This window comes from Hesperophylax consimilis, chromosome 26 (assembly GCF_061612785.1).
Source record: "Hesperophylax consimilis isolate HC1 chromosome 26, BYU_Hcon_1.0, whole genome shotgun sequence".
Taxonomy (NCBI): Eukaryota; Metazoa; Arthropoda; class Insecta; order Trichoptera; family Limnephilidae; genus Hesperophylax; species Hesperophylax consimilis.
In genome coordinates this window covers 10365542-10384036 of record NC_142861.1, presented here as the reverse complement: position 1 = coordinate 10384036, position 18495 = coordinate 10365542, and the positions used below count along the sequence as shown (strand labels likewise).

The 18495-nt window shown below is 34.7% G+C and overlaps 2 protein-coding genes across 3 annotated transcripts in view; one reads left to right on the top strand and one right to left on the bottom strand.

Moving 5' to 3' along the window:
* LOC149411091 (uncharacterized) overlaps positions 1-18495 on the top strand; it is a 235157-nt gene that overhangs the window by 155430 nt on the left and 61232 nt on the right. For both annotated transcript variants that reach the window (XM_089647424.1, XM_089647423.1), the window contains 2 exons: positions 12820-12941; positions 16056-16430. In XM_089647424.1, the coding sequence (XP_089503550.1) occupies positions 12820-12941; positions 16056-16430 (497 nt within the window). The remainder of the gene's footprint in view (positions 1-12819; positions 12942-16055; positions 16431-18495) is intronic.
* Positions 2400-6815, bottom strand: LOC149411092 (uncharacterized). The gene is made up of 2 exons (XM_089647429.1): positions 5876-6815; positions 2400-4245 (listed from the first exon to the last, which is right to left on the bottom strand). Exons 1-2 carry the CDS (start codon positions 6813-6815, stop codon positions 4157-4159), a joined length of 1029 nt encoding a protein of 342 aa, XP_089503555.1. The 3' UTR covers positions 2400-4156.

Here is an 18495-nt window from a genome sequence, read left to right as displayed (position 1 = left end):
AAAACGCCAATTTTTTGTCAAATATCGTTCTGTTTTTAGTGTTGAACGGTGAAATTAAGTTGAAACGTTAAATTTATTTCAAAAAGAAATGTCATTTTATATATTTGATTTAATACTCAAATCTTTAAGAAAGGTATGTTTTTGTTATGATATTGTTTATAGTAATAATAATGATATTTGGATGATTTGTATAGCGCCGTTTTTGTGCAAAATCACCTCAATCATAACTTGATTATTCTATGATTTACAACATAAAATAAAAATAGTAAAAATGTAATTAAAAAATAGTCCTTTGAAATATGTTCGTCAAAAAGACGACCGATTCTCTTATTAACGTACAATAACAACGCTAGCCATACAGGGTTAAAACGTTTAACCATGTTTAAATCTTTGTTATGAATACTAACTGCATCGCATGAGCCAGTGTTTATGGCATTTAAAATAATATGTATGTATTGTGAGGTTATGTTGTATAATGGGGTATATTGTGGAAATATATTTAGAAGATAACAGAAAGGTTGGGAAGTACCTGTCTATACATATCTGGTCACCAAAGCTGTCTAAACCCATTGCAATTAAAGTTTCGATTCTGAATTCTGGTTTTTACAAGATAGAGATTTTACTAGCTAGGTCCTGCATCATTGCTCACACAAAATTTAAGCCATTATTTGTTTGTTTTTTAAACAAGGACAGATATTCTTAAGAGGAAGCTACAAGCCAAAAATGTGTATATTCTTAGTTTACCTTATACTGTAGGTAATAGGCATTAAAATCGCTTGATAAACGGATTCTAGAAACGTTCGATTTCAAGCACAAGACTGGTTTTTATTTATTTTGTAAATAATTTTATAAGAAAGCAAAAAAGTTTATCCAGTGAAACTGTCACAAATAATCTTACCTATAATACTGTATTTTTTAAAAGTTGTTTCCTTTTTGCGTTTATACATTTCTATTGAAAAAATATTTTTTTTAGAAGTTTAAATTTATATTTTTTATTGAGTATTTTTATTTTATTTATTTGTATTCAACTCAAGCGAAACGATAGTAAAACCTTCAATTTATCTAAAGCATATTTTCGGTATTCATAATTTACACCAATTCGTTATAAAGTTTAATCAAAATTGTTATTTAGCATTCGCTTAAGCTTAAGCTTCGCTTAAGCTTCGCCTTAAGGACTTTGCTGTATTTGTACACAAGACGCGACGGCGGGGTGGGAATCCGGCGCATTTGTCCACTTAGCTATCTAACCTGTCTAATGTATTATTATTGCAGTAAGAGGTTATCAAATATTTTAAAGTTATTCGTAACCCAAGAATGTTTGTCTTTCTTTAAAGACCTTATTTTTTATTGTAACGCTATAGAACGACGCGCGACGCTAAACCACGAGATTATCTTTGAACGTTTTACGGTTGAAATATTGCTTTTTATTCGATTCACAGTTTTTTCATAATTTATTAAATCGACTGCAACGTCCAATAATAGCCTCTCAATGATTTCCGTTGAAATTAATAGACAATCATCGTAATTGATAAATCCATAAACGATTATTTCCACTTTAGTCACAGATGTGCAATATGACTCATAATAATTGTAAAAAAAAATCCGCAAATTTCACGCAAGCTTTGCCCTATGTTGAGTGCGTTTTATCTAGTTTGCTTGCAATGATTTCCGGAAATCTTTTGATTGAATTAAAAATTATCGCATTCCAAAAATTGAATTCGCTTTATTCGCTTTCTAACTACATACTTCAATGCTTTATTTTTTTTTAAATTTTTATGTGAAAACCGCAGAAGAGTGCCAACTGCTCCCCGCGTCTGAAGCCAGTGAGACTATGGCATCCCCAATTGGGGCATGTTGTGAGGCTAAAGGTAGTGGGGAGGAGAAAGAGATGGGGAAGAGAAAGGTGGGGAGTACCTTACTATTCAAATGTGGTCACCAAACACGGCTAAAGCCATTTCAAGCAACGTTTTAATTCTGAATGGTGGTCTTACAACGGGGCGATACTGAGAATACTTCCACTCTGGAAGGTACTCTCAGTATTTTTAATGAATTAATTGTGAAATAACAAAAATTAATCTCATAAAATTTACTTGCGCACACCGAAATTGAACACGCTACCTTCGGCTTCTTAGTCGAGAGCCTTAACACTCAACCACGGAGGCTGTCAAATTATCGTATTATATGCATAAATCTATTTTCACTTGCAATGCTTTTGGATTATTTGTGAAAACAGGTGAATACATGCAAATAGCAGTGATTATATTAGCCGCAAGTGGATGGAAGAAGAACTTGGTAACTCTAAATTAAAACATGGCACGATCAAGTGAATCATAGTATGTGTTAAAAATTGGGGATGATCCTTTTTGAATAAAAACTGGTTTTCTTGATACCACTTTACATTTATTTCAAACTATTGAAACAGGTACAATATTTATAAAGAAACTGTGCGAATAACACTGCTACGATCGCTCTGACTTATGAGCTTGTTTATTATCGAGTTATTGTTGAGAAAAGAACGAAAAAACACATAATGCGAGCCTTTTTAAAGACTTCAAAACCCACTACATGTAAATAAAAACACTTGTCATTGTGATGTCTAGCAGTAAAAATGAAACCTGCTATACCGACCAAATTGACACTATTTTCTAAGCAAGGACTCACACCATTTTGGTTAAACGTAGTAACTTCAAATTTCTAGACTACAGATGTCGGTAGCCTGCAAAATTGAACATATTGCCAGGGGGCGGGATTCAAAAATTGCACTAAATTTTTGAATGATAATCTATTTAAAAATAAACTATAAACCAAACAGAATAAACTAAAAATTCTTAATCTAAATATACCACAAAAATACTAACAAAATAATTCAAAATAGCAGAAATTAACAAAATAAAACTCCCCTTTTTTTTTATGCCCTACTGGTAAACTTATAAATTTAACTGTATAAATGCTGTTGAATTACTCTATTAATTAACTAAAAATAACTAGAAAATTATTAATCCTATTAAATAACCAAAAAAAATTCAAAAATGACTAAATTACACACGTCTGCATACTAATTTTTACATATTTAAATAGTTCAATAACACAAATAATATAGTTCACACTGAACACAACACAATTATTGTTCCTTTTTTTTCTTCTTTCTTCTCAGGTCTTCTGCTTGATCCATCCAAGGTGGAGTCGAGAAGATAAGCATCATAGTGTAATGTACATAATCAATCCTTGGTAAGGTCCGGGACGTCAATTACAGGTTTAGTGTCTGAATCCAGGGGCATCAGACATATCTTTGTGATGGGCCTCACAAAGACTCCTTGAGGTGTTTTTAGGGTAACAACTCGTACTACTCCATCCGCTCCAGGGTGTGTATGCAGAATTCGGGCCATTTTCCATAAAGGTGGAGGTAAATGATCTTCCTTTAAAATCACCAGATCGTCTTTTTGCAGTGCCCGTTGAGTGCTGGTCTGCCATTTAGTTCTCTTTTGTAGTTCCATCAGGTAATCTTGCTTCCATCTAGACCAAAAAGATTGAATTAGCGAACTGATCCTCTGATATTGAGTTAGTCTGTTGTCCGGTATCGCCCGGACGTCTCTCTCAGGAATGATACAGGATTCAGTGCCTATAAGGAAATGGTTTGGGGTAAGAGGTTGGTAATCATGGATGTCGTCGGATAAGGAAGTTAATGGACGGGAGTTCAAACAGGCCTCAATCTGACAAATTAAGGTATATAAGAGTTCAAATGTTAATGAAGAATTGTTAGTGATTCTATATAAATGGAATTTTGCTGATTTTACTGCTGCTTCCCACAAACCTCCCTGATTAGGGGCTCGAGGGGTTATGAACTTCCACTCAATACCTCTGTTCACTAAATAATTTTGAATATTGTCGTTGTTTTCCCTCAAGCTGGTGTACAGCTCTTTGAGTCTGCTGCTAGCTCCTTTAAAATTACTAGCATTGTCGGAAAAGATCTTTTCAGGTTGTCCCCTACGGGATATAAACCTTTTTAAACTGTTCAAAAAAGCATTGCTAGATAAATCCGAAACTAATTCCAAGTGAACGGCCTTGGTTGAGAAGCAAATAAAGATACATAAATACGATTTTGCGAGGGAAGCCTTCCTCAGCGTCCCACTTTTAATTAGAATTGGTCCGGCGTAATCTATTCCGGTGATAGCGAAAGGACGACTCGGCGTAATTCTTTCGGGTGGCAAATTTCCCATGATTTGATGACCGGTTCGGGGACGACATCTAAAACATACAACACATTTATGTAATATCTTTTTAATAGTATTTTTACCAAAGATGGGCCAAAATTTTAATCGTATTTTAGCTAACAAAGCTTGAGGTCCTGCGTGTAGGTTTACATAATGGTAGTGACGTATTATCAATTCAGTTAGCTTATGTTTAGCCGGCAAGATAACTGGGTGTTTTTGTTGGTAAGATAAATGTGTAGCCAAATTCAACCTACCGCCTACATATATTAGACCATCATGTAAGAAGGGATTAAGAGATTTTAAATTACTTTTCTTGTTGACGATGCCATGGTTTTTTAATTCTTTCAATTCCTTTTGAAAGGCGTGTATTTGAGCTGATCTCAATAGACATTTCAAGCCTGATTCCAATTCAGCCACACTTAAATTGTCTGAAATTTTACCCTTAACACTTCTGCAGTTATTGACAAATCGCAATACATACGCAGTAACTCTTTTCAATTTAATAAATGATGAGAATTTTTCAAATATCTCCCATTCTTGAATATCTGTGGATAATAGAATATTTTTGCCTTTGAGTTCAGGAGGGTTTGAACACGAAATATTTGATATAGGCCAAGCGTTGACTCCCTCGGTCAACCAACTTGGTCCATTCCACCATATTGCAGAATTTATCAATTTATCTGTAGTGGTTCCTCTTGAAAGTATATCTGCTGCATTGTCGGCTGATGATACATGTCTCCATAGATCTGGATCACTAAGTTCTTGTATTTCGGCTACTCGGTTTGCAACGAAAGTAGCCCATCTCGTAGGTTGACCTTTCAGCCAGCACAACGTTATCATGGAGTCACACCAATAATGTGTGTCGATCTCCACTATATTTAACGCTTGTTTTACGTTTTTAATTAATTTAGCCAGTAGCACAGCACTACAAAGCTCCAACTTGGGCAGGGAAATACACTTCAATGGCGCCACTCTTGATTTGGACGTTATTAAATGTGAATGCCGCTTACCGACATGGTCCACTGACACCATGTAAACGCAGGCTCCGTAAGCTTTCTCAGATGAGTCGCAAAAACCGTGTAGTTGTAGATATGTAGATTGCCTGCAAATAATTTTTCTTGGTATTTTCAACACATTTAGTTGAATTAATTCTTGAAGGTAGGACCTCCAGGGTGCTAATATTTCATTAGGCAATGGATCATCCCACGCTGCTTTAGACTGCCATAACTTCTGCATTATCAATTTGGCTACAACTATAATCGGTCCTAGAAGACCTAATGGATCGAAGGTTGATGCGATGCAAGATAATATCTGTCTTTTACTCTCGGTTCGACTTGATGGTTTCATTATTACATAAGAAAAATAATCAGATTCATTATTCCATATTAATCCTAATATTTTCTCAGTCTTTGGATTGTCAGTAATAATTTTTTCAGAATTGCCTGATTCGGCAATCTTAGCTTGGCCCGACTCGGCTGACAACTCCAAGACATTGGACCTCCATTTCCTCAAGGTCATCCCCGCAGACAAAAAGATGTTGATTAATTGCTCTTTTAACTCTCTACAGGATTCCATGTCATCTCCTCCGGTTAACAAGTCATCCATATAGAAGTCATTTTCTATGACCTGACTAGCTCTAGGAAAATTTATATTGTTATCCATACCAATTTGCCGTAGACTTCTAGTGGCTAAGAAAGAGGAAGGCCCCAGACCATATGTGACTGTCTTCAGACGGTAATGCTTGAGCACCTCCTGCGGCGACTCGCGCCACACTATCTTCTGCAGGTCACGGTCCGCTTCACACACATTAATCTGGCGGTACATCTTCTCGATGTCAGCCGTCAGTACTACTTGATGTTTCCTGAAATGCAATAGTTGGGTGTATAAGTCCTTTTGTATAACAGGTCCTGTCATCAAGGCGTCATTGAGAGAAATTCCATTTGAAGTTTTGGCGGAGCCGTCAAAAACGACCCTCACTTTAGTAGTAGTGCTTGATTCTTTTATTACAGCGTGATGAGGTAAAAAATAGGATTCACGATCCCCCTTTGACTGGTCACACACCTCCATATGACCTAATTCCTCATATTCACGCATGAATTGTATATATTGTGTCTTCAATTCGGGATTTGACACAAATTTTCTTTCTATATTTTTAAATCTTTTTTCAGCAGTGAGCAATGAACTTCCCAGCTGATCAATGCATGCTCGACGCGGTAAACTTACTACGTATCTACCGTCGTCTTGTCTAGTATGAGTACTAGCAAAACTGGCTTCACAAGCCTTTTCTTCATGATTTAGAATCTTAGTGGGATTAATCTCCTCCAATTTCCAAAATTTTTCTATTTGGTGACTTATTTTATTTATAGATAAATTACAACAATCTGATACAGGCCTTTGCTTTGGGTACATGTGGATTGGTCCTGATATGATCCATCCCAGTTGCGTACGTTGAAGTGTTGGTCCCGATTCGAGTTTCAATCTATCGTTGGTTAGGATTTCCCAAAAGCTCTCCGCGCCCAACAGGATGTCGATGGGTGCAGCTATATTGAAGTTCGGGTCAGCTAGCTCCAATCCTCGTGGTAACTTGAAGTCTTTTTTCGCCATTGTCACTTGTGGTAAATTTGTTGTAATCTCCTGTAAAATCAGACATGATATTTCACTTTTATAATCAGTATGAAGCGAATTCATCTCCACTGAAATTCTCTTTTTTATGTGAGTGATGTTATTATGGATCCCAGAAACGGGTTTGTTTATCAATTCACATGGTAAATTTAATTTATTAGCAAATTCTGCTCTCATAAAATTTGACTGGGCCCCTGAATCAATCAGAATGCGGGCTTTAAAAATTTTATTGTTACTACCCACAACTCCTATGTTGGCAGTTGACAATAATATTATTTTTTCTGCTTTATCCGATGCAGAAAAATTCGATACTGAAACCTCGTTATCAGCATCCATATTGGAGGCCTCCCGCAGAGGTACCTCATTGTGTAGTAAGGTGTTGTGATTATCTTTGCCACAACGCCTGCAAGAAAAGGTTGCCTTGCAACTCTGTGCCTGGTGACCCACCTTTAAACATTTAAAACAAGCTTGGATTGATTTCGTAGCATCAATCCTCTCATGTAATTTTAATTTCAGAAATTTTTTACAATAATAAATATGGTGACCTTTCTCGTTACAATAAATGCAGTTGTTAGCCTTTACCGCTAAAAATACTGATGAATCGTTTTTGCAATTATTGTTGCCTAGTTGTGTTTTATGTAAGCTAGAAAATTTTTTCTCAGAAGCGTTCATCAGTTCCAATACTTGGGCTCTAGCAGATAAACATTTTAAGAATTCCTTTAACGTCGGTAATTCGTCTTGTAATATATATTGTTCCCAATTTTTTCGGGTAGCTGTGTCTAATTTATTTGATATTATATAAATAACCAATGGATCCCATTGATCTACCTTGACCCCGATATTTTGTAATGCCTTTAAACTAACGTTTGTTTCATCAATTAGATACCTCAATGCTACAGGCTCTTCTTGTTTCATGTCTTTTAATGAAAATAGAGCTTGGATGTGTTTATGAACGGTAGTTCTTAAATTTGCATAACGTTCATTTAATAATTCCCAAGCGGAAATGTAATTTAATTCAGAAATTTCTAGATTAGCAATTATCTTTAATGCGTTTCCCTTTAAAGTTGATTGCAAATAAAAGAATTTTTGTACGTTGCTTAAATTACTATTGCTATGGACTAAAGTCTTGAAGGTTTCGACGAAATTAACCCAATTTTTCTGATCGCCATGAAATTCCCGTAATTGGAGGTTGGGTAGTTTAATTTCCACCTTACTTTGATCGACGGATTCGATCGCGCCTTTGGCCGTTGCCAAAACTGAGAAATATTGGTTTTCGAAAGCTTCTCGTTGACTATAATTTTCAATTTCGTCTGAATCCGGTAACATTTCAATTTTCTGTTGAACTGCTTCGAATTCATCTAACAATGATTTCACCCGCTCATATCTTAATTTAATTTCATTTACCGACAATGCATTTAAGGAATCCGCGAATCGGGTTAGTTTTCCTTTGATTACGCCGCGTTTGTTTATTAATGACTTCATATTTTCCATTTTTAATTATATTTTGTTAATATCGGTTGACAATTATTTTATTTTAGCAAACACCCGTTTGAAAGAATACCACGACAATCTTGACAATACTATTTGAGAACACTATTCAATAATATTATATTCTTATTTTCAAGTGGGTAGTGATTTTATTTATAATATTGACTCTATTTAAGATTAATCTCGTTTAAATTACATGAGACCTGAATAAACATAAAATGGATGATAGGAAGGAAAGCACTGAATACTTATCTCAGATTTGCGATGTGGTCCACTTTCCTTAATGATTTCCAGTTTCAATCAATTTTGTATCCTTTTGGCTGCTGGTTCTTTGTTTTTTTTTACATACAATCTCCTGATCGTAATCCGGTTGAAGGATCAAATGTTAAAAATTGGGGATGATCCTTTTTGAATAAAAACTGGTTTTCTTGATACCACTTTACATTTATTTCAAACTATTGAAACAGGTACAATATTTATAAAGAAACTGTGCGAATAACACTGCTACGATCGCTCTGACTTATGAGCTTGTTTATTATCGAGTTATTGTTGAGAAAAGAACGAAAAAACACATAATGCGAGCCTTTTTAAAGACTTCAAAACCCACTACATGTAAATAAAAACACTTGTCATTGTGATGTCTAGCAGTAAAAATGAAACCTGCTATACCGACCAAATTGACACTATTTTCTAAGCAAGGACTCACACCATTTTGGTTAAACGTAGTAACTTCAAATTTCTAGACTACAGATGTCGGTAGCCTGCAAAATTGAACAGTATGTATGCATATAGTATGTATGCATCTACGTATTATTATTGTATCATTGTATAATTAAAGATTTGCAGTCAACTTTTCCTAAAATATATTAAAAAAAATAGTAAAAAAAAAAAAAAAAAAAAAAGGTGTTGACAAAGTTGTCTGGCATTCCATCCAGCCGGCTGAGTGATGAAATGGCCAAATTAATTACATTTCTCACTTTAATTACTTCCCCAATCCCATGTACTTTACTTTCTCGCTTCTATAAACCTCACCATAAACCCCAAATTGTGGATGCCATAGTGGACTGAGCGTTTTGCATTTAGTCGATGTGTAAATCCGTTTTCGTTTCAAGATGGTGGCCGTGTTGAATACTGCATTTTTATCCCGCTAGAGTTCGCATGAGCGTGGATCTTTCTACGACCTGTCAATCAACATTATAGTACCTAACCGCCATAAATAAACCAATCACCTAACCGCCTTAAGGCGATGCCATACGTAGTAATGCAAAATCGTGTGTTTTTTGTTTGAAAATTTAGTCGCCTAGAAATGTTTCAGATGCTTTAATTAAATACTGCGAGTAGAATACATCTTGGCCTTTGAAATAATCGAGTATTTTTTAGATAAGTCTTTTTATAAGCCCAGAAAAAAAGGATAGGCCTATGAAAACTGCTTTAAAGTTCAAAATCTCCTACTTACGAACCCATTTTCGGTTATGATTTAATGTATAATGTGGAAAATTAAGTTATTTATAAAAATTAAATATTTATGCCTGAAAATCTACAAAATAAAATAAAAGGCACTTTTTGGCCATGTTTTTTTCTTGCATAAATAAAAACAGGCGGATTGTGTTGAGCTGGAATTTAAACCTTATCGCCATCTACCTAAGGGTTGTTATTGATAGTGGCTCAATTTAAAATATTACACGACGTAGTGCATCGCCTTAAGAAAGTTTAAAAAAAGAATTATATCGTTTCTTTGGACAAATTGTATAATTCCTTTTTTGAAAATTTTTAAATGTTACTTGATATAAGGTTTATAATTAAGTAAGCAGATATTTAAGTACCTATTAAAATTGATTTATTTTATATGAGAAAATTAAAATCATAATTTTTTGGACGCGAGGTCTACTGTTCACAGAGTTACTGGTTTAGATCGGAAAACACTGGGTTAATAAAATATTGACTATTTAACCTTCGGGTTTATTCGCTTATCCGGGTCACAAATTACAAAATTCGAAGCAATAACGATTGACAAACTAAGTTAAACACAGTCCTTGCCAACGGCATAGGATGCCAACTGATTTCTAATGAAAGTTCCGCAACCTGAACTGTGTTTTCAGCAAGTTCCAGACTGATCCATGCTCAGCCGTGTGAATTGTTCAGTCATTTCAGTTTGCATGTAATTAATAAATTACCAATTGAATGGATTAACCAGTTATTAATACAACAATGATTTTAGAATTTTTTCAAAAGAAGTAAATGTTGCCGCATTTAGAGAGGGGTGTTATACTGGCGCACGCGCAGATGAGAAATTGTTATGGAATTTTATCACCGCCATCTTTTATTAATACAGGCCGTTCTGTAGAAAATGAACTGACAGTTAAAGAGACCTGTTTTCGAACTTTTTCACTGAGTTTAGCAGGATTCTGTATTAATCCCCGTCACTATGCAATACTATTATATATACGTACCCACTGCAAAAGTCCGAGAACAGGTCTCTTTGAAAATTTTCTACGGCCTGTATTAATAAAGATGGCGGTGATTGAACATAAACGATATTCATAAAAGTTTACAAGCTTTTCTTGTGAAAGCAACAATTATATTTAGTAAATCAAATAAAATTTTATGTATTAATCAATTTTGTCGTCCGTTTTTCGCTATTTATTTCTTGTTTGTGCGCAAGAGAGAAGGGTGATGGACTGGCGCAAGCGCAGATGAGAGACTGTCAACAGATTAGAATAAACGGTTTTCAAAATATTCTTGTGAAAACTACAATGAATTAGGTAAATCAAATATTAAATAGCATGAGTTACGTATTTAGTCACCAGTTTTTTGCTATTTATTTATTTTGTTTGCAAGAGAGATGAGTGATAGATTGGCGCGTGCGCAGATGAGAGATTGTTTAAGGGGTTGACTGAGTATGTTTTGAAAGAATGAAAAGGATTTCACCATTTTTTTAAAGCGGAATATAATAGCTAATTATCTAAACACAGTATCATCGTGCAGAATAAAAACTATAAATATTTGCCAGAATAGTATCTAAATCAAATGAAATTATTAAAACAATTAACACACTTGACCGATAAATTAATAAATGCTACGCATTGTTGTTTAGTGTGAGAGTATTTAACACACTTGGCGGATAAAACAATAAATGGTACGGTACGCATTTTTGTTTAGTGTGAGAGTATTTAACACATTTGGCGGATAAAACAATAAATGGTACGCATTTTCGTTTAGTGTGAGAGTATTTAACACATTTGGCGGATAAAACAATAAATGGTACGCATTTTCGTTTAGTGTGAGAGTATTTAACACATTTGGCGGATAAAACAATAAATGGTACGGTACGCATTTTTGTTTAGTGTGAGAGTATTTAACACATTTGGCGGATAAAACAATAAATGGTACGCATTTTCGTTTAGTGTGAGAGTATTTAACACATTTGGCGGATAAAACAATAAATGGTACGGTACGCATTTTTGTTTAGTGTGAGAGTATTTAACACATTTGGCGGATAAAACAATAAATGGTACGCATTTTCGTTTAGTGTGAGAGTATTTAACACATTTGGCGGATAAAACAATAAATGGTACGCATTGTTGTTTAGTGTGAGACTATTTAACACACTTGGCGGAAAACCAATAAACGGTACACATTGTTGTTTAGTGTGAGAGAATTTAACACACTTGGCGGATAAAACAATAGATGGTACGCATTGTTGTTTATTGTGAGAGTATTTAACACACTTGGCGGATAAAACAATAGATGGTACGCATTGTTGTTTAGTGTGAGAGTATTAAACACACTTGGCGGATAAAACAATAGATGGTACGCATTGTTGTTTAGTGTGAGAGTATTTAACACACTTGGCGGATAAAACAATAGATGGTACGCATTGTTGTTTAGTGTGAGAGTATTTAACACACTTGACGGATAAAACAATAGATGGTACGCATTGTTGTTTAGTGTGAGAGTATTTAACACATTTGGCGGATAAAACAATAAATGGTACGCATTGTTGTTTAGTGTGAGAATATTTAACACACTTGGAGGATAAAACAATAAACGGTACACATTGTTGTTTAGTGTGAGAGTATTAAACACACTTGGCGGATAAAACAATAGATGGTACGCATTGTTGTTTAGTGTGAGAGTATTTATTTTGATTTTTTATGGTTGTCACAATAGCTTAGTGGTAACAGTTAAAAGCAATCGTCAAATCACGTCTCGGAAATAAACTTATGTATCGTGTGTTTTTCTAATACACTTTATTTATCAATAAATTTAATATGGTTTCAGTTTTTTTTTGTTTCTTTATAAAAATGTTATGTAATGTTTTTACACTTTTTTATAATTTACAATTTGTACTAATTTTACGTTTCCTTAATCTGGTTATTCGTACATGTGGTTTTTCTTGTTAGTATTAATAATTTGTGGAAACTAATTTATGTTTTTGTTTTTAATATATTTTTATTGTTTGTGAGTTCGAGGATTTTAAACATTTTGTACTTTCCAGGGGAGAGAAACTGATAGTGACGATGGACAAGAGGCCCGGCAAGGCTGGCTGCAAGTCTTGGATCTGGTGGGGAGTTGGAGCCATCCTCATCCTGGCCATCATCATCGCTATCCTGGCCGGAGGTTGGTAACACATGTCTAAAAAATTACATTGATGATGCTTTGAAAGACGGGCCGTGAATGGATAACAATAAAAATACAATTAAAATTACAATTAAAATGAAATGAAATACAGTTTGAAATAAAGTTTCATAGTGCAAGATACTCTCAGTGTCGCCATGCTGTAAGACCACCATTCAGAATTAAAACTTTGCTTGAAATGGCTTTGGCGTGTTTGGTGATCAAAGGAATAACCAGGTACTTCTCCACTTTCCCCTTCCCCTCCCCACTATCTTCAGCCTCACTTTATGATTGGTGACCAATACCAGAACGATACTGAAAGTGTCTGCAACTCTAGACAAAGAGCTAATACACTTTATTTTTTGTGATTGAACAACTTAGTGAACGTAGACAAAAAAATATTTGCACAAGTCAGGATCAATTGAACGATCTGGAGCCAAATAGTCAAAACACTAGAAAACAGGTCCCAAAGGTTAAGGATACTTAGTGCAATAATTTGTTTCAAGAACACCAGAAAATAAAAGGAATATCAGAACAGATATAAATATGTACTCGTACAGCAATATGCTTAAACGAGTCACAAAACCAACGACGTGCTGGCTCAATAATGTATTGTTAATATTGGCCAAAAACCTGGTGAACGATCACACCAATAATGCGGAAAATTGATACAAAAACTCCTATCTAAGATATCAATATTTAAAATTTGTTACTACTCTGGTTTTTCAAAATTGTTGAAATGCTGGATAATAATATCCTTATTACTTTAAATATAGAAAATGTTGTTCCGAGATGTGGAACTAATCGATCATTGCCTGTTGGAAAAATGATCACGCTATTGAATGACCTTGCCTCTGTTGTAGATATTTTCCGCTGAAAATCGCAAAATTCTAAAACACAAGCGTATACTGCCAAAATGGCTATAACACGTTTACTTTTTTAATATTTTGTAAATTTCTTCACATTTATCAAAATGAAGAAAGAAGGCACATATCCCGTAACTGGTAAACTAAGCCTAAAGAAGAACAAATGTAAAAGAAAAAGGCAGATTTGACTCTTCTAACTGTGGTATAGGTATTCACATTTACCACAATAATTCTAATGACAGAATTTAATTTCATTCAATTTCAAACCAATTTTCAATATTTTCAGCTGAACATTCCTTTGTTCTCGCTGATTCTCCTAGTTCCTTCCAAAAACTTAAATCCATTCCTCTTCTTCATCCTAATTATCACTTTGTATTCCTCGTGCGAGAGTTGATAGCCTCCGTTCAAAGCTCTGGTAATACCGTAACTCTGATATGGATTCCTGGAGATGTTGGCATATTGCAGATTCCTTGACTTTGTTCTTGTGCCTGATAAGGAAGCCACGATTCTTACATAAGTTTTATGTTATAATAATATTTTTGTATAGAATATTGATTTTTCAATGTAATGCTTAATTAATTTTTTTAATTTCTTTTATTTGTTCTGATTGGTTGACAATACAGCGCAGTTCAGAAGGGAGATTATTGTAGTTTTTTATGGCTTGGTAAACATAATGGTTTTGCAGAATATCACCTTAGATTTTAATACTAGTCCTTCAATAGCAGCACAGCTTTAACAGAGTATCTAACACATATCTAGAGAATAAAGATGTTGATTCGCGAAACAATACAACTTTGGACACAAACTTTGTTAAAATTTCTGTTTGAAATGACGCTATGTGTCGCCACTATTCGTGTTTTAAACATTGATGTATATACTCAATGGTTTTAAATCGTTCAATTTTAAAAAATGCCTTAAAATAACACTATCCGAAATTATAGCCAAGTTTTGGTGTTAAGTTGAAATATTGCGTTAAAGTCTTACAGAATTAAAGATTCATAGTCCTACTTTGCTTGACTGAGTTCTATGAAAATGTTGCATAGACAGAAGTTATATTGCAGTAATGTGTAATGACTGTTCTCGTTCGAATTGGCCATAATGTGGACTATTAAAGTGTATACTTACTACTTGTATAAACGCCTCATGAATGAATTTTCTAATTGCAAGAAGTATGGCATGTCCACACGCGTCATTTGGGTGTTTTGTAAACAGGTGTTCATTGTATTACAGAACACCCGTAATCCGCTTCAATAGATACTTTGCAACAGTAATATAGAAAATGGCAATGATTTAAAATAGGAGTACAATCGTAATTCAGATATCTTTATTCATTTATATTATCCCATTCAGGAAGAGAACTTCCTTCATTTATTTGGTTTGTATTTCTTATTATGCGTTTTAAAAAAAAACTAAATAGTGTGTAGATGTTCGCTTAAGAAAATGGCAAATGGAGTCACTTTATTCGGCCCAGGTGTGCCTCAGGGAATCAGGTGGAATGGACATCTTTCTATGATGTGTTCTGTAATTTTATAAGCGTCTACATACACACAACTCAGAATCAATTAGGTCACATTTTTAACTAACTAACCATCGCGCGGTTTCTTCGCAGGGGTACTTAGAGAGGGTGGACCGTCAAACATCTCTCTCTTGGCACACTACTTGCTTCAATCACATTCATAAATCGTCTCGTTCTTTTAATTTATTCTGACAGTGCCATATCCTCCACGGGAGTCACAAACTTATTCTACAATTCACATTCGCGTCATATGTTCTTCTTACACTGCTTTCTTCGTTGAGTCCCTCTTAGTGCCCAAACCATTTTTACTCATTACGCTTACAGACTTGCATTCTTTGCAAATCTCCAAATTTCTAACACGATCATACATGGTTGTACACACATACGCCTCAGGGATATCATTTCAACAACATTTGGTCTACTTTCATCCTTCCTCTGCCAGTTCTTTGCCTCGCTGCCTTACACCAGGGTAGGAAGCAGCACTATTTTTCGCACTTCTAACTTCGCTTCTTTCGAAAAATGTTTGTCAGGGCCAACTTCGTCTATTCGTTTTCTGCATTTCCTTATCTTCTTTCAATTTGTACATATTTGGTATATAAAGCAAGCAGAGTGACTGTGACTCCAACGATCAAGTGAATAAAATTCTTTAAACTAATAAAATTAATTAATGTGCGGTGTTCCATCCTTACTGCTCTCCATTGAATTACATAATAACATTATTATCTTCTGTTTCAGTTGGCATGTTCTCCAAGGACATGGCGATCGCGGCTCAACACGACAACAGCACCTTCCAAGAGTCCCAAGCCAGATCCCTCGACGGTCAGATCAAAACTGGCAGCGTCTTTGGCGCTGGAGACACTAACCATCTCGGCGGAGGACATGACCACGACCACGACCACGATCATGAACACGATCATGAACACGATCATGGACACGATCATGAACACGACCATGGACATGATCATGAACACGACCATGAACACGATCATGAACACGGCAACGAAGAAGATGACGTGGAACTCAACAAGGCGAAAAATTACCCCTATACTCCAGGGCCACCAATTGAACCTATTGGCCCTCCACCCACAACTGAGATGAACCTCATATACGGTGAGTGTTTTTAAGACTATTCACAATAAATTCTTAAAAATATACATGGAATAAACTTCCACAACATGTCATCGATGATACAAATGTAAATCAATAAATATATCGATTGGATTCTTAAACGGAGAAAGGATTAACTTATTTAAAAATTAAACTAAAAATCAACTAAATTAAAACAGAAAATCTTAACAAATCTAAACAAAACATTCTTCTTCTTTCGTATGGTGAGGAGGTGAACATATTGTTAGTTAGCCAGTCTAGGGCCTTAGGCATTGACTGTGGACTTCATCAGTCCCGCCGGGGAACGAATGCAGCGGTCATTCTTTGACTACGTGTTCGGTGGTCTGCATCGCACCGCAATCAATTTTCAATTCCATGCAACGAAAGTTTCAACATAAAAAGACAAAAAATTAATGTCCGAGTGGTTTAAGGCAATGACCCGTTAAGACACAGATTCTGGGTTCGATTCCCAGTTGTAACCGTTACCGTTTTTATTTACTGTGTTTTGTTGTGTTTCATGTTACGTTAGGAATAAATTATGAACTTCCTCAAAGTTTTATGTTTCGTTCTGAACTGAACACCCAAATTATTAAACTACTTAGGGGTTATGTTTAGTCCACGTGGCTTTCCACATTGAAATCTTAGCTGGGATAGAATTTCCGGAAATGTTAAAGATTATTAAAACACCTGCTTTTGATACTTGGAACTATAGGAAAACTTACTAGATTAGTTAAGGTTTCAACTCTTTTATTGGATATACTTTGTGAACCATGCACATTTTTTGCTAATTATTTTTTTTCATAGATAAAGTCAAAGACAATAGAATTCAAAAACAAAATGAATTTGTAATGAAGTCCACAGAATATTAATAGATAATTTAATTTTTAAGTAAAACCGATTCTTTTAGGTTTTAATATTTGGTTAATCAAATAGGTTCAAATCAAAAATATTTTTTGTTCTTACTGATATTTCATTTATTGAATCTAAAGGACAAATTTGTTAATTTTTCTCTCTGAAAGGAACTTGTTGATCAAGTTGACTGTTTCGTTGGTAATGTTTTAACAGCTAGCTAATATGTCATACAACCATGAAGTAATACAAAAAAAACTTAACACAAGCATGTAATCTAATTTGATGGCTGGATCACGATTTACTTCAAATTCTCGCGCATTAGATCTTTATTATTTTTAGCAAGAATCCTACATCGAATGCATTACAAAACGAAAAATTGAACCGTGTCAAAAATATTAAGCTTTTATTCGTGACATAGTGAATGCTAAATGACGGACCATACATTACGGAATCTGCAAATGTAGTTACATATACTCATAACACAATAATATCATATATAACAACCCAGAAGTAATCTAAAAGCTTGCAAAAATTCGGTAAAATTTTTGGGTACACTTTTTCTTCATTTACATAACTGTTTTTGAACTATTTTTTTGAAGTGACATTTTTAAGACGGTTCCTCGTTGTTGAGAATCGTGACCCACTCTAATTTCACTGCGCAATTGACCAAGTGACATTGCGCAAGTGAATATAAGAAAGTTATTATTATATTTAAGCAAACAAAAAAATCACCCGAATTACTCCGGGATTTGCTATATCAATACTGCTTTGTATACTGATTTTCTAGAAGTAGGTACAAGTCTGTGACTGAAATTGCTGGCAGTGCTATTAACTTTTAAAATTTACCTAGCGTGTAATAACAGGTGTGTGAAATTAATTAATGGGTGTATTCTAATTAATTTACTGCACTAAATTCGTAAAATGATGCGAAAAAATAAAATTCTAGTAAAGGACACGCAATTAAGTTTTTTAAATCGCTGATAATCTCGCAAAACCGTCAAAAATGACCGCGCACGCATTGCCGAAGTGTGAATGTTGTAGCGCTAACATTGTAAATTCGTTTTCCTGTAGTAATCCATTCCAGATGCGTGAGATACCCATGTTCGAAGAGGTTCAAAATATATTTTCCGGTATGAGTGTAATCTGTCTCGCTCATATCACCGTTTTGGCGTGCCAAGCTGTCCCCCTAATATGGGAAAATAAAGTTTTGTGCTCA